General features: G+C 42.3%; 2 protein-coding genes across 2 annotated transcripts in view; one reads left to right on the top strand and one right to left on the bottom strand.

Annotated features, from left to right (window-relative positions):
* The window catches only part of SBF2 (SET binding factor 2), a 247743-nt gene that overhangs the window by 119351 nt on the left and 106140 nt on the right, over nucleotides 1-22252 (top strand). The window contains exons 7-15 of the mRNA XM_056851939.1: nucleotides 6574-6706; nucleotides 9572-9680; nucleotides 10649-10762; nucleotides 11416-11493; nucleotides 12606-12719; nucleotides 17999-18127; nucleotides 19267-19365; nucleotides 21346-21550; nucleotides 21805-21914. Of these exons, the coding sequence (XP_056707917.1) occupies nucleotides 6574-6706; nucleotides 9572-9680; nucleotides 10649-10762; nucleotides 11416-11493; nucleotides 12606-12719; nucleotides 17999-18127; nucleotides 19267-19365; nucleotides 21346-21550; nucleotides 21805-21914 (1091 nt within the window). The remainder of the gene's footprint in view (nucleotides 1-6573; nucleotides 6707-9571; nucleotides 9681-10648; nucleotides 10763-11415; nucleotides 11494-12605; nucleotides 12720-17998; nucleotides 18128-19266; nucleotides 19366-21345; nucleotides 21551-21804; nucleotides 21915-22252) is intronic.
* SWAP70 (switching B cell complex subunit SWAP70) overlaps nucleotides 1-22252 on the bottom strand; it is a 309546-nt gene that overhangs the window by 40562 nt on the left and 246732 nt on the right. The window lies entirely within an intron of this gene.

The raw sequence follows: 22252 nt of genomic DNA on the forward strand, positions 1-22252 counted from the left end.
GTGACCCCATTCACAGATGAGGAGCCTGCAAAACTGGTTCCTCGGGAACTTTGATCAGTATCGCCATTCACAACACAGATTTTCCATTCCTAGAGTAATTCTGAGGTCTCTGGCATGGTGGCTATCGGAGTCAAATCTTTTCAGAGGTTTACCTTTCGGGTACTGGAACCCAGAATTTACCCTGACCACTGACACTTCCCTTGAGGGATGGGGAGGTCATTGCCAGAATTTCTCCATGCAGGGCAGGTGGAGCGAAGCAGAGGCCTCTCTACATATTAAAATACTAGAATTTTGTGCCATTCGTTATGTCCAGAACGCTGCTCCAGTCCAACAACACCTCAGCGGTATACCTCAGCGGTATACTACATCAACAAGGGGGCACGGGGTCCCTCCCATTGCGCAGAGAGGCACAGAGGGTCTGGCAGGTGGCTCTAGAAAATGACATCTGCCTCAAGGCTATTCACATAGCCGGCATGCACAATACACGGGTGGACTCCCTCAGCAGGGAGTTCTGCACGAATCACGAGTGGGAGATCTTGGACTCATTCCTGAACCCAATCTTTCAGCTCTGGGCTTCCCTCAAATCGATCTGTTCGCTTCCAGGGAAAACAAAAAAGCCAGAGAATTTTGCTCCTTAACGGGTCACGACCCAGAGTTGCTAGGAGATGCATTCCAGATAAGATGGCCCGGGACCCTCTTCTATGCATTCCCCCCATTCCTCCTCCTAGCCAGGGTACTGGGGAAGATCAGGGCAGATCACACTTCGGGGGATTTTTCACAGAGCTTTGCTGCGGTTTCACAGCCGATTTGCGTTGCTGCTAATTTTTGGTTATTCATGGCTGCTCCGATTTTTTTCGGATTGAGCAATAAAAGCCACATTATAACCGGGGCAAGTCAAACCACTTTTGCGCCGTTCTTTCCTGTTGCTGCGCAGTTTTTGGCTCAGAGCTCCATGAAAAAAACTGCCTTTGTTCCTTGGTTTGGAACAATTGTCCATGCCCATGCCGGCTAATTTCTCCTCCCCCAAGAACGGCGATTGGCTGGGGGAGTTTCGCGCTTGGACAAGAATACCGCCCCTTTTGCTGCCTGCCTGCCTGCCTAGAGTCCTGGCACCTCTCTCCCTCCGTCCCAGAGGCTGGCTGGCGGGCAGGCGGCACACCTTCCCTGCCCCTCGCCCAGGATGGGCCTTGGAGCTGGGCCCACACCTCCAAGCCCAGGGGGACGTCGGACGGATGGCTCCAGGGGGAGACCGGCAAGGCCACGCCATGTGCGCCTCGCGCTCTGGGGGTGGTGGTGGTGGCAGCTCGGTCTGGGGGGGGATGTTCAAGGGAAGGTGCTGTTGGTCCCTCTACCCCAGCGGGGAGGGGGGATTTTTGAGAATTCGGATGGGAAAAATGTGCATCCTGAGAGCGGAAAACCCAAGGCAAAACTCCCTCCCATCACTCTTCTGAAGAGGGGTGGCCAGTCTGCTCTGGGTCTCCCTCCTCTCTCTCGATGCACTTGGGCCGGATCAGGGCCGGCGCGCAAACCAGGGGCCTTCTTTCCTCTTCCCCCCCGCCATGCACACTGGCTGGATCGGGGCCGGTGCGCAAGCCAGGAGCCCTCCTCTCTCACGATGCACTGGGGCCGGATCAGGGCCAGCGCGCAAGCCAGGGGCCTTCTTTCCTCTTCCCCCCCGCCATGCACACTGGCTGGATCGGGGCCGGTGCGCAAGCCAGGAGCCTTCCTCTCTCTCACGATGCACTGGGGTCAGATCAGGGCCAGTGCGCAAGCCAGGGGCCTTCTGGGGGAATATACTCTGGGAAATTGCTTTAATGCAAGAGGTTTACAGTGGCCATTTATGCACGGGAGTTTTTTTCTTGGATTTGCCACTCTCTAGATGCACCCTTTTCCCATCCAAATTCTCAAAACCCAACAATCAGCCCCCAAGAAGAGTTTTGAGAATTAGGATGGGGAAAATGTGCATCTAGTGAGCGGCAAATCCAAGGCACACCTCTTGAAGCGGCACAGGTTGGAGCTGCTCCATTCCCACTTTCAGCTAAACACTTCTCTGGGCACATGGATGCAATTCCTGCCCCCCCCAATCCTGTCTGTCATTAAAGGGCAATGGGTTCCACACCTATAGAAAATAGAGGGAAGCTTTGAGGAAAGCGCTGCCTCCCCCCCCCCCAAATTTTGAATCTGACTGTCCAAAAGCAGAACAGAGCAAGGGTGGAAGAAAAATGGAGGAGACCAGAGGGACTGGTGCTTGTTTTTTGCGCTGGGGCTGGTGAACCGCATGAGGTAATCTGCTGGGCGGAGTTGGGTCGGAGTTGGGGGCAGGCATAAACAATGAGCTTGTTGGAAGGGGAGGCCTCCTGCAAAAGGGACAGACCAAACTGTTGTCAAATACAACGTGCTTTGTTCCCATGAAAAACCAAAACTACATCGAGATTGATGGGGATAAATTGCGGCCATGAAAAAAACATTTAAATCGGGTTTTTTTGGGTCCGTGGCAAAAGAGAAGCAAAATCTACCGTGAAAAATGCCCCTATCGTGTATTCTAATTGCCCCGAGGTGGCCTCGTCAGACTTGGTACACAGAACTGTTACAGTTGGCTCAGGGGAATTGCAGAGAGCTCCCGAACTCCCCAGACTTACTCAGATGGGGTACCCTCTTACACCACAATGTAGAGACACTACATCTGACAGCATGGAAGATAGAACAAAGGGGATAGGTCTTTCCACACCTGTCAAAGAGGTTATTTTACAGGCTAGGAAACCATCTACACGGTACTCCTATGATCGGAAGTGGGATAGGTTCAACCTCTGGGCGGAAGCTCAGGGCCTGTCACCTTTTCACTGTCCACCACCTAGTGTTCTAGATTATCTGTTGGAATTTTCTAAAAGCAACCTTTCGGTCTCCTCTATTAAGGTGCACCCAGCTGCTATATCGGCCTTTCATGATAAGACAGGAGGATACACAGTCTTTTCTCATCCTCTATGTTTCCTCCAACGCCTGGGATCACTCCTCAGTGGTCCCTATCCCTACTGCTGGCCATTTGAGCAAAAAGTATTAAACCAGCTATCACGACTGACGGCCAAGTTAGCTTTCTTGATAGCGGTCCCTTCCACCAGAAGGGTGGGGGAATTAGCAGCCCTTAGAGTAGACAGCCCTTTCTTGAAGATATTCAATGAGAAAGTGGTCCTACATCCTAGTTTACAGTTTAAACCCAAAGTTATTTCTAGTTTCCACATGTCTCAGGAGCTAGCGCTTCCACTGATCTTCCCGAACCCATCTTCGCCAGCAGAGAAAGCCCTGCACACCCTAGATGTCAGGAGGGCCATCCTGTATTACATAGATAGGACAAGACACTTCAGAAAGTCTAAAAGCCTCTTTATTTGTTATCAAAGTCCCAAAAAGGGAAAAGCTGCTTCTGCTCAGTCCATTGCAAGATGGGTGGTATCTGTGGTTAGAACCACTTACAGGGACGCTGGGAAGACATGTCCCTTAGAGGTTAAGGCTCATTCAGCCAGAGCCCAGGGTTCTTCAGCCGCTCTTCACAGGAAGGTTCAACTCCTAGACATCTGTAAGGCGGCGATGTGGTCAAGCGAGGACATGTTCATCAAGCACCACTCCTTGGACCTGCAAACTAGAAAGGATGCAGAAGTGGGAAAGGCGGTCCTCCAGACGTTATTCCAGTAGCTCGACACCCACCTCCGGATGTGAGTAGCTTGTTAAAATCCCAAATATGGGGCTGCACCGAAGACTGAAAATGAAAACAGAGTTGCACTTACCTGTAACTGCTGTTCATTGAAGTCTTCTGTGCAGACACACATTCCCTCCCACCGACCCCGCTGTCGACCTAAAAAAAGGGGGGGGGAGTTAAATACATAAATGAGAAAAAGGGAGAAAAGAAATTCATTGGGTCGGCAGCAGGCGAGGAACTGAGGAGAGAGGGGATGCCCCGCCCAGGATCATGCGGTGGTTTCGGCGGGAAGCTGTCCGGCCCGATCGGTGGGAGGGGCATCCACACTATATGCCTGAGGCTAGTAAAAGTTTTTACGGCGGCAGGCCTGTGCGCAGGCACAGTCCCAAATGTGTGTCTGCGCAGAAGACTTCAATGAACAGCAGTTACAGGTAAGTGCAACTCTATTTCACTTTACCTTCTTGATCACTCTCATTAATCTACTGGGAGAATATACTGAACTAAAGGTCCCACTGAAGTTAGTGACACTTAAAATCTTGATCAATCATTTTTACTTGAAAATAATTAATATATCTAATTCTTAAGCCTTCAGCTTTAGTTGATGACCCCAGGTTCTAATATGAGTGAGGAATTAAAATTAAAACTAAAAGCACTAGGTAAACAATGAACTGAGAGAACCTCAGCAAAATACAGCAGAAACTCAAAATAGCAAAGAAACAACACCCTATTTCCCATCAAAGTCTAAAGAAAATAAAATAGATTTAACTTGGTGCTGGAAGGTAACAGAAGAATCCATATTTATTTGTCTGGGGAAAGTACTTAGTGATTGAACTCTACTACAGAAAAGACCACATCCTACCAAAGGTAAGGGCACCCATAGTAGGGCCTTGGTTACTACTTCAGCATATGGGCAGGGTTCATATGTGAGAAGACAGTCCTTCAAGTATAAATGATAAAAAGGGGTCTTTTGTGCCTTTTGAAACAGTGTGGGAGGAGAGATGGGATTGAGAGAAGCAGAGAGAAAGAGAGGAAAGCTGCAAGAGAGGAATACTTCACTGGTGCCTTTCTCTTTTCCTTTACTTTTGTCTTTGCTCTCAAGATTGAGATGGGAGGGCACCAGCTATAGTAAGGCCTGTTATTGATTGTAGGTTTGGCTATCTGTCTAGGAAATTCCCCCAAGTCATTTCAGATAGCTTGCAGGGGAAGACAAACATTTAAGAGCATAGCATTAAGGCCCAGGCTGAGGTCTACTGTTGCCAACTCAAAATTAATACACTCTTAGCAGCCTACACAAGTCACAGTTATGGTATACATACTGATTTGTATACTTGTATGTGCATAGAAACACTCAGTTTTTAGAAAACCATACCTTTGCAGATTCATGATCCCCCATGCATTTTTGATAAACATCCATAAAATTATTTTAATGTGGTGGTACTTGTATAGTATTAAAACGGCAGTGTTCTGACATAGGAGGGTAACTTACTCCCTCAGAATTAAATATGTAGCAAAAGTGGGATTTTTCACATTTATTCCTGTTGTACAACCACTGAGTTTTCTCATTTATATAGAAAATTGCTAGAATTTAAGAATATCATCATACATAGCTTGAGTAATAAGCAGATATAAGCACATTAACACATTAACATTAACACATGAAGGTACGTACTCAAACATTGCAAAAGAAATGTTTTTGTTGTATATTTTTCAAAGTTCAATTATTGTAACTCTGTTCATAAAAATATTTTCAAAGGAAAACGTTGATCTGGGTTAATAGGCTCTTGAGTATCTAAGGCATTAGAATTAAGATTTTTAAAAGATTTATTCATCTTAATCCATTGCAATGTATTTTTGTCACGTAATGGTAAAAATAAAGCATTTTTTCAGTGCTTTTAAAAAAACCATAATCACCCACCCATGATTTCTTTCATGCTGGGAAAGATCTGAGGAGTTTGAGGAAAGGATATGCAAGCAAAGTTTTTGTGCATATGGGGGTGGGGGGGAGAGATAGATTCCCTGAGCACTGCAAGAGAATTGTGCCTTACACATACATCCTAGAACTGTCTTAGGGAGCACATCTGACATTCGAAGTCTTCCTCTCCCTGTGGCAAGATCTGCTATTGAGGTCCTGTAGGGTGAACATGGGAGTCTGCTGCAGGATGGGTTACTTGACAAAAATGGAAGCATCGGCAGAAATCACCTCTGCAATGAAAATGCTATTGTGCTGATAGACCTGAGCCTTAGGATCCAAGCCAGTAGTAATAAATAATATACTTGGTTACATAATTTAGGCATATGATTTATAGTAGATTATCTTTTGCCTTATTTATTTGCATCTGATTTGTTAGTTTTGGTTCTTGCAGGAGCTGGTTAAATTTTTCAATCAGGTGATCTTCTGCAGTTTCTCACATGCCTCATGTTGGCTTTGGTTCAGACTTCTGACTTCCAGTCGACATTTTGCATAGATAAATTTGGGTAGAGCAAACATTTTGAGTTATTTTCTCAACGATACCAGCCTGATGTATTGAGATACACTGTGTAACGTTTGATAAGTTATGGTTGGTAACTTGCCTGGCTCCCGACTCACAAGTAGTTGTACAAAATGCCATTTGAGGTCACTGTTGAGCACTGTTAAGAAAATAGGATAAAATATCATGAAGGAGGTCTAAAAGACAATATTCTAACCATAGCGAAATCATAGTGTAGAGTGCCAACTTAAAACAAAAACTGATAGTCACAGAAAAGAGAAAATCTCCTAGATGCAATATGTTGTTTTCTTACCATAGGTGTTCCTAAAGTGAGTCTAAAAATTTTAATTATTTCATCTGATTTTCTTCTTTTTTAGCAGAGCATTTATATCTTAACTTTCTTATTTTTTAACAAAGGAATTCAAAATGTGCTGAGCCTGTTCTGTGCAGTCCTTACAGAAAACAAGATCCTTTTTCATTCTGCAAGTTACCAAAGACTGAGTGATGCCTGTAGAGCTCTAGAGTCTCTAATGTACCCCCTAAAATACAGGTAAGCTTTATTATGAAACTCTGAAATTGAAATCCATATTTTTAACATTTGTCATTCTTTTTCATAGTTGTTGTCTCAAGGTTTATACGAGGTTTTGCTTAATAAAAAAATTACTATTTATTGTTCAGCTTTTCCTTTTTTCCAAATGATCTGCGAGGACTAGGGAAGCAAAATTTCAGAGGTCCAGGGTACCCTGGATGACCATAGAACTAGGCAAGTCATGTTATTTGTTTTCATATGAAGCTTGGTTGATGTGAGGGAAGGCCCAAGGAAAACCTAGTTTTGGTAGTCTGTTGTGGCTCTCAGAAGCTTGGTTTCCAGAGTCACGTCAAAGAACACACAGAACTATTTCCATTTAAGATTTAGCATTGCGACTGAAATTCAGAGCCCATTCCTGAAGCGGTGGAACAAAGCTCCTTAGGAGCTGGCGTGACCTCACGCCGGCATAGGTGCCACCTTATCATGGAATAAGGTGGCACCTATGCCAGCATGGGGGCAAACAAGCCAGCGTCCAGGCACCGCCAGTGCAGTCACACCCGCAGATTCTTTGTTTTGAAATTTTTCTTTCATTGGGGAGTCTGGGAATGGAATCTAGCTGAATGGGGACAAGTTGTATCACATTAAACAAGTGCTCATATGGCATCCACTCAGAGTATGTACAATCACATCAATTTCTATAATCTTTAGCTACATCTTGGACATCTTGGATTTTAAGAGGTCTCTTTCTAATGCACATAACTTCATTGCGTCAGTTATTGCATCAGTTCTTTTCAACAGGGTGAATTACTGAAATGACTGCTGTTGGGTCTAAATCACATCCATTACTATAATCTTTAGCTACATCTTGGACATCTTGGATTTTAAGAGGTCTCATTCTAATGCACATAACTTCATTGCTTCAGTCATTGTGTCAGTTCTTTTTAACAGGGTGAATTACTGAAATGACTGCTGTTTGTTCTAAATTTTCAAAACAAATACGTAGATTTCTTTCAAACATGCTACATTAAGCGGTTGACAAAACAATTAATGAACTAGCAGTCTTGATTTTAATTATTTTAACTCATTAAAATAAGTGTTTCTTGTCTAAACGTAGGTGATCTCAGATTATATGTAACTCTCCTGGACACATCTATAAAAATTGAATGGCAAAACAATTTAAAGTGTATTAGATGAAACTAAAAATGCCTGTAGATTACATACAATTGACTATTCTTTTTCATTATCTTCATTAATCTTTAATGGTAGAGTCAGTATGTTGCAGTGGCTAGAGTGCCAGTGAGACCTGGCTTCAAATTCCTGGATGACTTTGAGCCATTTGCTCTCCTTCAGCCTAATCTCTTTCTCTAACACATACAGTTTATGTCACGCTTCCCCCAAGATGCTTATGACACTGTACATGGTTCTTCCCATCTTTGGTTTTATCCTCACAACAACCCCATGAGCTAAATTAGACTGAGTGACTAGCTGAACATCAGCAAGTGATCTTCATCACTGAATGCAAGTTTGAAATCATGGTCCCTTTCAAATTGCCCTTATAATCCGTTTGAGCAGCTGGCAGCTAATGGATTTTTTGAATCATTTCAGACACAACCTTTTTGGCTCCTGGCTGCTAACAGATTTTTTAAAAAAACTTTTTCAGACATCTTGGTGGTTCAGCTGTTTCTAATGAAAACTTCTTTCTCCCATTTTCAGTTCTTTCTTGCGCTTCTGAATCGCTCCAGTGTGCTGTTTGAACTACCTGGAGCACTTCTGAAAGGATTGCTATTCCCACCCCCCTTTTTGTTCTTGGTGCTCTTTTTCAGTTTTTTTTTTAATGTTCTAAGATTTTCACTATAGCGCTATAGTTGCACAATTGACATGCCTGTTATTGTAGCTTAAAAGGAACACCACATGGGAAAAGGCGGGGAAAATAGCGGCACTGTTTGAAACGGACAGAGTGCTTTACAGATGGCACATAGACAGATTGAAAAGGGCTGTATGAAATACCCATCCATGTATCGCTTTACTTGGATTCGGGCCAACAACTGATGACAGTAATCTGAAAGGGGGCTATATCTCCACAATCTGAGACCAAAACTTTAATTACCACACTACACTGGCCACCTCAGAGTTGTAGTGAAGCTAAAGGGGTGGCGTTAGAGAAGCAAATGCATCCACCTGACCTCCAGGCAGATGAAAACAATGTACAGTAGTAGTAATCTCAAAGGGGGTTGTGATTTCAGTCTTAATGCTGTAGACTTCATAGTAACGGCAATCTTTTATTAAAGGAAACCACTGGCTGCCTTCAGATATCATTCAGTAATCAAAACCTTCCTTTTTCGAAAGGTTTCAAACTTCCCACGATGCCAGTATGCAGGTGCCTGGTCAAATCAGTGTTTTCCACCTCATAAACCAGGATTCCACCTTGGTTTAGAATCCCAGTTTGCGGGAGGAAACAAACTATGGTTTGACCAGGATCCCGCTTTTACCAGGACAATTGTGGAGTCTGACATCTTCCAAAACCAGGAAAGAAAGGGAGGAGGGATGGAGAAGGGGAGATGGAAAGGGAGGGATTGCATAAACACAGCAACAAAAATGCATTTGCACACATCTTGAAAAACAGAGGTTTGTTGTGAAATGTGAATACTATCATTTTGTTCAGTTGTCATTGGAAAACGTCACATTAAAATATATTTAGATAAATAAGGGTTTCTTTTGTGGGGGGGAACAAACCAAAAGGTAACTTGGTTTAGTTACTAAAGTTTAAATAATGGATTCTAACAATATTTCACATATGTATATGATACATGCACACACAAAGCTGCTGTATAAATACTTCAGTCTGTAATAAAATATAGTTATTTAATTTCTTCGCCTTCTTCCCAGTTACCCGTACATTCCAATCCTCCCTGCGCAGCTGCTAGAAGTTCTTAGTTCACCCACACCATTTATTATTGGCGTGCATTCTGTCTTCTGTAATGACATTCATGAACTTGTAAGTATGTCCAACTGTTTTTTTTTTAAATTAATTCTTAGGATGTACTATGAAGAAACGTTTGAGTCCAAAATATTAATGCCAGTTTTATAATCTGATAATAAGACAACCCGTAATAAGCAAGAGGGTAAAAGAATGAATTTAAAATAATAGAAAAGGTATTAAGTAATCCCATAAAAATGAACTTTACTAAAATTGCTTGAACTAAAGGAAAATGTTTGAACCTTCTGTGCTCTGAATTCTGCTACCCTTTCAACCGCAACTGATAATTATAACCCTTAAGTAAGCAATGGAAATAAGCTTTGATGAAACAGCACTAAAATGGGCATAATTGTTTGGTGATAGCACTTGATAGTCTGGTTGCTGATCACATGTGAAAAAGTAAATAGATACTTTTCCATGTTATATGAGCTTGATGATATTTTTGATCTTCACTGCAATCGTGTGAGGGAGTTTGTTATGTATTTGCCTTTTACAGATGGAGAACTGAAGCTCAGAAATTTGACTTTTCCCAAGCTACCTATTGAGCCAGTGGCTTAGATCAGACGTAATATGAAACCATGGCTTAATTAAAATAAGTATGATTGGTGTGATGATCTGAATGCAGGCTTCTCCCATAAGTATGATTAATTAGGGTGTATCAGACCAGGGTCTGTAGCCATACTTGGAAGTTGGCTTCTTAACCACTGTTTGTCTTAACTGTTTTCATGTGATGTACAAATGCAGCATGCTGGATTAATCATGGCTACTTCCAGGTGCTGCCCTTGCACACTTCCTGGCTACAGAGATGCAGAGCAAAGGCAGAGAAACCAGCATTTGTTGAGGCAATCCAGGATTTGAGTAATTGACCACAAGCCAAATCCTGGTTTTTCACAACCTGATCAATACTAACAGGATCCACATTCATAGTCATCATGACAAAAGTTATACAGTTTGTAAAACGTTATGCATTTTGTTGTGTCTTTCAGTTAGATGTAATCATAGCAGACTTGGATGGCGGTACAATTAAAATTCCTGAATGTATTCATCTCTCCCAGCTCCCAGAACCTCTGCTCTGTCAAACTCAGACTGCTCTCTCTTTAGTAAGTCTAATTCCCTGATCATGGATGGCATAAAACTATTTAGTGAAACACTCTACCTTTGTTCTCTCTTCCTCTCCAGTTCAGAGATCAAATTTCAGTTGCTAAATATATTTCCGTAATTGAGTTTCTGATTGTAAATGCTAATTTCTTGATGGAAATTTTCATAAAGTAATGTTAGTGGGTTTACTTTAAACAGAGGGCAATTGCCAGTGAAAAATATCTATTGCCAAATAATATAAAAATGACAAAACCTTTGCATTAGTATGGTAGGACAATATGTATATTACATAATAAAAAAACCTCACCTGTTTTCTGATAAATAGATGTTTCCTTCATAATTTATAGTGTGTTCTGTGTCATGTATCTCCAGCCAAGTCTACCTTATTTCTCCTTTCTATTCTTGGAAAAAGGAGAGTGGTTTGTTTTATGGTTCTTTGCTAGGCAGGTATTACTTCACTTCATAGGGCTTTTTTCACTGAGAGTCAGGATCGTTGGTTCTTTCTCCTTGTCGGAGACAGTTATTGGACAAAGTGTATTGCAAACTTTCAGTGGCATTTAATGTGAGGTGTGTTTGTGGTACGATCTGTTTTAAGAAAAAGCTTGGAAAATGTTACCCAGGGAGTACTTTTGAAAAACTGTTTCTTTAATTGTAGGTTTTACATCCAGATTTGGAAACAGCAGATTACGCATTTCCTCCACCACGATCAGCTCTATCACATTCCAAAATGTTGGTAAGAGGCAATATTTCTAACTTGGTAGTAAGCAGGAAAAAATGAAGGTCTCCCATTGTTTGTTTGTTTAAATTTATAGCCCACCCTTATTCCTAGCCAGGCTGGGCTCAGGGTGGGTAACAACAGATAAAATATCATAAAACCATAAAACTATCTTAACACAACAATGATCATAAAAATCACTATACAAATCCAGGTGGCATGTGCATAGAACGATAGTATTAGCCACTGTGGACCCGGTCGAGCAGTTGATCCCTCACAAGTACCAGAAGGTGGGGGGGAGATGGGGAGGCCAGCATTGATACAAACTTTGCGGCTGCCCTCAGTTGTAGGCCTTGTGGAACAGTTCCGTTTTACAGGCCCTGCGGAATTCTTTTAGGTCCCACAGGGCCCAGATGTTACTGGGAAGGGTATTCCACCAGGGCCAAAGAACCCTGGCCCTTGTTGAGGACAGCCACACACTCCTTGGGCCGGGGACCACCAGTAGGTTATTATTCGTAGAACGTTAAGCTCTCTGGGGGGTATACCAGGAGAGATGGTCCCATAGATACAAAGGTCCCAGACCATATTATACTTAAGTAATGAAACTGTGTCCCATTATACTTAAGTAATGAAACTGCCTGAGAAAAGTAGCGTTAGCATGTTGAGTACCGTGGCCAGCAGTGTCTGCACCTGACAGCCTCTGCAATTCCCGCACCCAGCTCCACAGCAGAAGGGCAGCACCCTCCCATGCCCAGGTACCAGCCAGCAGGGGAAATTGAAAGCTGAACCCCACAGGAGCCACTTGGCTCAGCTTTCATATGGCCCCCAAGGTAACCCATCAGGGAATGCCCCTGGTAATTTCAATAGTCCTCCCCTGATCCTAATCCCAGCAAAAGGATGTCTTCCTTGAAAGCTCTGTGTAAGTACATGTTACACTTCTGTTCAATACAGATGTTACACTGTGAACACTACTCTTATTGTACCATTGAAATTCACGTGAAAGAACTTTTAACTTTAAATTTACTCCTTGATGTCCAGCCTCTTGGGAGTCAAATGCGGGATTTCTGAATATTGCTGTGTTGGTTTTTTTAACTTAAGATAATTACACTCAGTTTCCTTGTCTTCATCAGGATAAAGAGGTGCGAGCAGTCTTTCTTAGGTTATTTGCACAGCTTTTTCAAGGATACAGATCTTGCCTTCAGCTTATCCGGATTCATTCGGAACCTGTCATAAACTTTCACAAGGTAATAGAAAACCCAAGCAATCAGCTTCTACATAACTTCACAATTTTTATGTTTCTTTTAAAGAAATTGCTAACATTGTGGAATTACAAATGCAAGAGCTGCTTTGTAAAATATTTGTTCCAAGATTTTGCTGCATCCTGTAGAACAGACTGTTGCCTTTCCTTTAGCATGCTTTTTTTTTTTTTTTTGCTGTGCAGTAATACAGCTAAGATATTGTGCTGTGGAGTACCTAAATCTCTGACAATATGCAGAGTCTAATATAAACTCCTTCGTCTCCAGCTAGGTACTCCTTGACCCAGCAAAGCATTCAAAACCTGCCAATATCTGGTGGTCAGGTGTCTAGAACACCTTTTTCATCTTTGTGGCGTCTGTGCAGTACCACATGGGACTCAGGCCATCCGCAGAGAGGTGATCTCCAGCTTTCTAGAGTTTTCCAAGCTGCTGGAGCACTCCTGCCCCTTCCATCCGGAACCAGCATTTCCCACCCAAACTACACATGATAGGGGGGAGCGCTCTTTCCTCAGTCTTCTCTTTGCCACTGTGAACAGAGGTCTTCTGCAAGCACTTGCTTTTCTTCTTAGTTTCTGTGGTGATTTCTGTGGTGATTTTCTTCACTTTCACCTCGAATAAGATGGCTCTCTTCAAGAAATGTGTTGACAGTGGCACCAAAATGTCATAGTCTGACGATCATCCCTCATATCTGCTATGTCTGGGAGAATTACACATTACTGCGGCTTGTGACACCTGCCCCAATTTACCTCAAAAGCGAGGCATGAAAGGGCATCGTGTTTGAAAGCTGCCCTTTGGGAGAAGGTGCTGGGGGCCCTGCAAGTACAACCTGAGAAGTGCAAGCCTTCAGCTGAAAAAAGGACTCGAACACCATCTGCTGTGTCAGTTCCCTCATCTTCCACCTTGGATCTGACTGATAAGCCCCAAGAGTTACACCTGCCCTGAGGGCCACTTCAGAGCCTCTGTCAAAGAAATCTAAAAAAAAGGCGAAGAACATCTTGCCTTGATACTGAAGGTCTCCATCCCCTCAGTGCTGAGCATCACCTTCCCCTTGGATCTAATTATCAACTCCAAGCCCTCTTTGAGAGTAGGAGCCTCATCCCAGGATGCCATCACCATCTCTTTGAGCCCTGGAGTCACCAGCCACATCTGATGATGAGGTCTTCGAGGTCTCTCCTCCACCACTAGCTTTGGTTCCACCTTGCTTGAAGGTTCTGACGGTAACTGATCTGGATCCGATGTTGGCCCAGCATTTCAATGGGGCCCGTCTCAGACCCCTTGGTTCCAATATCCATCTATGTTCCTGCCTCAGTGGGGTCCTTGGGATGAACAGCCCCCTTAACCACAGTGGAACATCCCAAGAAAAGCTTTTGGATCCAACAAGTGCCCAGCTCCAGCAGGCAGTGGGTCCCAATCTCTGCTGCCTTATGAGCCCCATGATTCTGACTCTGAAGAAGGCGCCATCACGGTTCCGATATAGAATTGAATCCTCTGGGTTTGCTTCCTCAGATCTCGCCTATGGAGCACCTCAGAATATATTCTGAGCAACTTCTAAGGAGGGCAAAATCATTAGATCTCAAGGTTGCACTGTCAGAACCAAAGCGGATGGATCCGATCCTCAAAGTGTTATACATCTCCAGCATGGGACCAGTGGCTTTCCCAATTCTGCAGGAGCTGATGGACAATGCAAAGAGCATCTGGACCAAACCACCCTCTAATCCAGCTTCAGCTAAGAAACTGGAAACCCTTTACAGAATTAAAGAAGAAGGCCTATGAGTTCCTGTTACAACACCCCCTGGCCAATTCTCTGGTAGCAGAGGTGCTGCCGTCTAAACAACGGGCTGATCCTTATGCCTCCCCCTTGGACAAGGAGGGGCATAAACTCAGTGGACTGGGTAGAAGAGTGTACTCTTCTGGTCTGAGGGTGGCAAACTTCATGGCAGTAATGGGGAGATGTTCCTCCGGGAACAGATGGGGGCAATACATCGACCTCCTCCCAGAGGACAAGAAGCCTTTAGCTAAGATGCTGCTTGCTGAAGGTGTAAAACTAAGCAAGCAACACCTCTCCTACCACTTCTTTGATTGTGCTGCTAGGTCTATGGCATCAGGTATAGTGCTGCATAGATTCTCTCTTTTTTTAAATAATAATTGTATTCATTTTTAAAAGGGGTACAGAAAAGGAAAAAAGGGAAGAGACAGATAGGGGAAAGTTGTACAATTAGTTTTGTGTCCATGCCCGTCAAAACCCGTCTACATTTCTGCTTTTATTGTCATTGTTATTATTATAATTGGTCTCTTTGGAGACACGGGGTGGGGGTGAAGGGGAGGGGTAGAGCATGGGGAGTAGGGGAATGGATTCTCTTGATTGAGGTCTTCAGCACTGCCCAATGACACCAGGGCTAAGGTAGACAACATGCCCTTCGAGGGCAAGGAGCTGTTTAGTGCTGAAACCAACAGCACCCTGGAAAGGATGTGTACAAATAAACTTATGGCCAAGTCTCTTGGCCTGGCTGCACCACCACCTTTTACATACAAGCCCTGGTATTTCCCAAGGCATTCCTATCAATATTATAGGCTATACTGCTACTCTCTCACTCATCAACAGCAACATCAACAATTCTGTCCTCCATAGCTTCGACAACACCAAAGCAGAAAGCAGCAGGGTAAACACAGAGGGAAGCTACAGGCCATCCCCTCTCATGAACAGCCAGACAGGGAGAAATCCTTCTCTTGACTAGAAGAGACTTGTGTTCGACAATCGCCTAAGGGTTTTTGTCCATAATTGGTCCTCTATCACAAATGATAGATGGGTGTTGTCCGTAGTTGTTAAAGATAGGACTGAGGGAGGAGGACTTTCCCCCCCCCCCCCGTCACATGCTGGTTTGGGCAGGAAACAGCGACTCCGGATGGGAGGGGCAGGAGTGCTCCAGCAGCTTGGAAAACTCTAGAAAACTGGGGATCTTCTCTCTGTGGCTGGCCTGCGCATGCACAGTCCCATGGATGCCTGCACAGAAGATCACTCGTTGAACACCAGTTACAGGTAAATGCAATTATGTTATCTAGTTCTTCAGGCATGGAGAACATTAAACTCTTATCTTGGGAGCAAAATAAACCCTGATAGGAAAAGGTAACCAACTTGATATAAGTAGCTCAAAGCAAATATATAGGTATTTTTTCTCATTAACATCCAGGAGCAGAATTCTAATTTTAAAAATTAAAAAGGATTTAATGTAGAGGAAATACAAATGTACTTGGAGTGTACAGGTAAATACCATAGAATACTTCTAAAATCATGAGCACTTAACATTTTTGTTACCTGATGCCAGATATAAATCCATGCCTAGGCTCAAAAAGCTACTTATAGCCCATTCTCTAAGATGGCCTTAGCCATATAGTTGATTCAGGATGAAGGAGAACGATCAGCCACACTGGCAAGACCCTCTTGGCTCCAGATGGCTCAGAGAACAGCTCCAAGCACCACTGAGAAGCTCTGTAGAAACTACTTGTAAAAAATGCAGGCTCCTCTTTTGTGAGTGAAGTAAGAGGCACTGTATCTCGCGGGGGAACTAGCCAAATAGGTAGTACTATGTGTTGTATATAAACAAGATATTGAATCTGATTACAGGAAGTGGATTTGGGATTAAACAAACTGAGAACTGTCCATTGTTTGGATTTTATGAAGCACGCACATAAGGAATATGCATGGACATGGTGCTTTCCTGCCTTTCCCTCAGGAGTCCTCTGAAATATCAGAAACATTAATACAAGAGGCTGTGGGACTCACGTGAACAAAAGCCACGTGGCCTGGAGGCTACATTTGGGATGGGGACCAAAGGTTTGTACTGCTGCTGTGCTAGTAGAATTTCCATTGAGGAAAAGGGAGGGAAGCTTCTTCTGGTTCCCCCTCCTCACTGCACCCGTCAGGCTAACAGTGCATTCTTCAGGAGAGTTACCCCAGCCTAAGCCCATTCATTTCAATGGGCTTAGACTGGAGTAACTCTCCTTAAGAATGCACTGTCAATGCCCTTTTGTTACTGTGAGTGCCACAACTTCCAGTATTAGTGTTTTGAAAGCCTCAGGGAGCTGTTGGAGGAAAGAACCTTGTCCTCATGTACGTATTCCATAGTATCCAAATCATGGCTTTGATAGAAACAGGCTGTTGGGGACGTCATACCCTTTTCTGGGCATTTAACAGTTAGCAAAGTATTTACACTAGAAAGGAATTCTAAGATGCAGCTGTGATTGTCAGAAATTAAGAAAATTCCACATTGATATATTAGTAAACAGATCATTTCTAATTTGGAAAAGTGGGAGAGGGGGAGGTATTCACTTGAATTCAGAAGGGAATTTTGATCAACTTGACCAGACTTCAAATGGCAATTCATGTTGTTGATGATTACAAATTGTACCGTTTTCATTCCTACAATGAATACTTTAATGTACAGATAACAATGGGAAATGATGACAGATTAATGTACATCTGAATTAGTGTGCTGCTAGCAGAGCGTAGGAAGGAATAATGTGCTTTATATTAGATGTTGTTGCAGGGTTCAGTGAATAATATTGTAAAGCAATCCAGATGGCTCTAGCAGGTGAGCCAAAATTTGCTCTATGAGAGAAGGATAAAGCAAAGAAATGATACCCCCAGGACATCCTAGCCTATCTGGCCTTGGGGGGGGGGGAATCTTGCTGATCCCAACTGGACTCTGAGATCGAAACAAAATTCATCTACCAAGTTGTTTTTCCAACATAAATTTTCTTGGCCTTCAAGTAGAAATCGACCCCACCCAGCATTCCACTTTTGTTTCTCCCATTTCATACACTGATATCTGAGAGGAGGGGCCAGGTTGGGGGGCATTATGTTAGCTAGAGTTGTGTTTTTTTAAAGAGCACCATATCTCAGTAGATACCAACCGAAGCACCAGAATGAAACAAAATCTTACCCAACTTTGTTTTGGAACCAGTTAGATTTCCCCCCCACAGCTGTTAAATGAATTTAACATGTAACCATTTGTATCTTACCTTGCACAATTTCTGTTTGCTGAAAGAAAGCAGACTTCTGAATGCATTCCAAACATATTTGGAACAAGCATGTGTGCGTTGATGGAAAATTTTCTGTTTACAATAACCTTGATGCTATGTTAGTTCACTACTTGGTTTTATTAAAAGTACTAAGCACACATCTTGCTTTGTACTTTAACTATGTTTTTTGCCCCTTCTCTGTTGATATAAAATGGATTTCTGAAGCTAAGGTGTATTTATATCTGCAGGCAGCCTTCCTGGGCCAACGAGGCTTGATAGAGAATGATTTCCTTACCAAAGTTCTGCACGGAATGGCGTTTGCTGGTTTTGTGTCAGATAGAGGCCCTCCCTACAGATCATGTGATCTCTTTGATGAGGTATAACTGTTTTTTAAGGCACAACTGAAGATCGAGTAATAGGCTAGTACACTTAGAAAAATAATTACTGGAATTTGTCAAAAGATTTATGTTGCTGACTTGTAATGTATATTGCTATGAATGACTCAAACAGTGTCTTCAAGTTGACTTCAAGAGATGTAGAAGGATATAACTCTGCTTAGGATGAAACTGTAAGGCAGTCCTTGTATTCAGGTATTAATTACTCTTTGAGTGCAGGCTGCTTCATTTAAGCCAGTAGGGAATATTCACTTGCGTAATGAACCCTCTGCAGGATTTAAACTATTATAAATAAAAATTATATAATTTTTTTAAATTTTTACTGTATAAAAATTACTTCTTCAATGCACATTTGGAGCTTTAAAAAAAAGAAGATAAATTTTCTTGAGATTATGGAAATTATTAATAAAGAGTAGCCTTAGGAAGCTTGCCGAACATGAATTTGCCTTCATGACTGGTATTTTATGTATTTCCTTATATATGTGTGTGTGTGTGTGTGTAAAGTGCCGTCAAGTCGCAGAAGACTTATGGCAACCCCTTATGGGGTTTTCAAGGCAAGAGACTAACAGAGGTGGTTTGCCAGTGCCTTCCTCTGTATAGCAACCCTGGACTTCCTTGGTGGTCTCCCATCCAAATACTAACCAGGGCTGACCCTGCTTAGCTTCTGAGATCTGTCGAGATCAGGCTAGCCTGGGCCATCCAGGTCAGGGCATTTCCTTATATACGTAGTCATAAAGATTGCTAAAGCTTTTTTCATTATTATTGCATTTGTTGCTTGTACTTCTGAGTGTTCAATTCTATGCAGACAGAACCTAGTATATTTCTATTTACTTCCCTGTAGCAGTGATAACACAGCATACATTCAATACAAGAATTGTGAAGGAATTTGCATATTAATTGGGCTGTATGGATAATGATACTGACATATGTCAACCATTTTAAGTAGCACATCATCTGGGAAATGGCTGTACTTCTTGAGTTGCTTCTGTTTGAGTGTCTATGTCTCTATGAAGCATAAAAATTGTGATATCTGTTTTTCACAATGAAATTCATGTTAATATCATTTTAATATCTAGAACATTACTATTTTGATATTTAAATACTTTTACCTTTTTTAAAAGTTGGTAGCATTTGAAGTTGAGAGAATTAAATCTGAGGAAAGCCATTCATCAAAAATGTTAAAACACGTCAGAGAGCTTGCAGAGCAGCTGTTCAAAAATGTAAGTACAATAAATTAATGTGACTAACATTTCACTTCAAATTACTGAAGACAGAGTGGACAGAGTAATGGCCACGAGCACAGATGATTTTAATGGGGGCTTAGACAGATTGATTAGCCATGCGAACTAAAGGAAACCTCCATTAGTTAGAGCAAGTAAACCTCTGAATACCCAGTGCTAGGACACATCACGGGGAAGACCTTATCCTCTATACCCCCATTTGTTGGCTCTCCAGGGTAATTGTATATGAAACAGGATGCTGGACTAGATAGGCTACTGGTCTGATCCAGCAGGGCTCTTCAAACAAGCAGGTGCCTGTGAGGAATTATGGAGGAGGAGAGATAAGTAACTGGAATTCCCTTCCAACCCAAAACTACCTATCAATGATTTCCCCCCGTTATGTCACATCTGACTTACGGAGACCCCTGGTGGAGTTTTCAAGGCAAGAGATGTTCAGAGGTGATTTGCCATTGCCTGCCTCCGCGTCACGACCCCGGTATTCCTTGGAGGTCTCCCATCCAAATACTTGCCAGAGTCAATCCTGCTTAGCTTCTGAGATCTGATGAGATCAGGCTAGCCTGTGCTATCCAGGTCATGGCCCATCAAGGATACTATAGGCTTTCCCCGTTATCTTGCTCTGTCTCCTCCACCGCATCTAACTTACATTCCAAGCCAATGTGCGTTCTCAGTTCTTGTCAGACTGGGGTGGTGTTTTTTAAACAAAAAATTTATATGTTATAAATTTATAAATTATGTTTACTTATATAATTTATATTTTTATTAGTTTATATACTATTTATAAACTTATAAACTTTTTTTTTTTTTTTTGCATACCCAGGGAATCTTCTAAGTATTCAGAGACCTGACCTTGTCTTCAGGTTGCTGTCTTTTGGATAGGAAGCCATCTATGAAGTTTGCTGTTAGAGGGAACCATGTGCCACTTGGTTTTTAGATTGTTTGTGGTATACAGTTGACAGATCAAGTTGAGCTCGAGCTAAATCAAGAATTAGCTCACTAGCAATCCTCACTGAAATAACGGAAGATTATAGAAGGACAGCAGTAAAAAAGAAAGTCGGAAGCACTGCTTCCCACTTAGTGGTAGTAATTAGAACCAGGCATAAACTGGTAACTGTCCATGGCCTTTACAGTCATACATACAATCTTCCATTATTAAGCTCTTTCTGAGAGGCTTCATGTTGAACGTTGATATTTTTGTTTTATTTATATTTACAGTTTTCTTTCTCATACATGTCTACTCAAAGCTGTACTCAAAGCAATAACAAGACATCATTTTTAAACAGTAAAATCATACAAATTAATTTTAAACTCTAAAAGTAAACAGCAAGGTAAATAAATGAAATGTCCAAATCATGCCTCACTATTTAATTTTTTTCTTTAAAATGTATTTATTATATTTATTTTCCTCCTGCCCTTCCTCTGCCAATCTCAGGACAGCCTACATGACACCACACCTTTATTTTATTGTCACAAGCTGCATAGAGAGAGGTATTGACCCCAGATCACCCAGTGAAGTTCATAGCAGAGGGGGGATTTCAACCTGGGCCTCCTTAGCCTTAGTCCAACACCACGCTGGCTCTCAGACATGTCAATGAATATCTATGTCATGGAGTTCTTTGTGCCATTCCCTTTGGTTGAATATTCAGCCAAGTACTAAAGCTTGAAAGGAAGAAATTTCACAGGAGATTAAATGATCTAGATGAATAGCAGCTGCCGATAAGGAGTAAAATGTAAGCTCTTCCTACACTTAGAAACTTCTTATAGCACATCTGCCTTTGCCACATGAAATAAAAGTAGCATAGAGACACACCAGCAGGTCAGTGACTAGTGTTTATACGATAGGAGGCTATATGCACTAAAGGTTTGCTTGCTGTTCTCTTCATAATAGTCCGCATTGTAGAAGAGTGTTGATCAAATATTGTGTCTTAATCCAGTAAATTGTTTGTATTTTTTTAATTACAGGAGAATCCAAATCCTCACATGGCATTTCAGAAAGTTCCGCGACCTACAGAAGGATCACATCTGCGAGTTCATGTACTTCCTTTCCCCAAGATTAATGAGGCTCAAGTTCAGGACCTAATCCAGGAAGGCTTGGCTAAGAACCATAGTGTACCATCTGCTATTCGGGTAGAAAGGAAATGTGTTGTTCCTGCTGGCCCGCCTGTTGGTATGAGAACCATCCCTAGCTATCATCTAATAATGTTGCCAAATTTTGCCATTACATGTTTGGAATATGAATTTGCCAAGGTTATAATGCTCAGCTGTATTACGAACCAAGAATCAACTAATCTTACCATTGAGAATTTACCCAAGAAGTTCTTCTACACCTTGGAATGTTAAGCAATACTGTATAGGAACAGAAGTGATAATGGTTTTAATAATCAAATGTTTCACATCTGTTTCTACTTCTTTCTTTGTTAGTTTCCATAATAGAAAAGTCAAGCACAGTTTTCAACAGCGCTCAAAGGCTGGAAGTGGTTAGAAATTGCATCTCTTCTATATTTGAAAATAAAATTTTGGAGACTGAAAAGGTAATAAATATTTTGTTAAACAACTACTTGAATTGTTCTTCCAAGTTAAACTTGTGTGTATTAAGTGACTGAACTGCCTCTTTGCTAACCCACCAGATTCTAATCCTTTTTTTCATATACATTCATTGGTGTTTTCAGCAAGTGTCAGATTGAAAGGAGATTGAGGTACCAGTGCTGGGGTGAAGGCGGTGTGTTTTGTGTGTGTGAGTGCGCGTGTGCATATGCACACACCTACTTGTTCTAGCATGTTTACCATCTATGCTTCTGCAAGTGGTCCCCCTGTGTTCAGGTTTTTTTTTCCCTTGCATGTGGAGGGAGGCACATGCCTTGGGCATAGT

The sequence above is a fragment of the Euleptes europaea genome, chromosome 6, assembly GCF_029931775.1.
Source record: "Euleptes europaea isolate rEulEur1 chromosome 6, rEulEur1.hap1, whole genome shotgun sequence".
NCBI classification, from domain to species: domain Eukaryota; kingdom Metazoa; phylum Chordata; class Lepidosauria; order Squamata; family Sphaerodactylidae; genus Euleptes; species Euleptes europaea.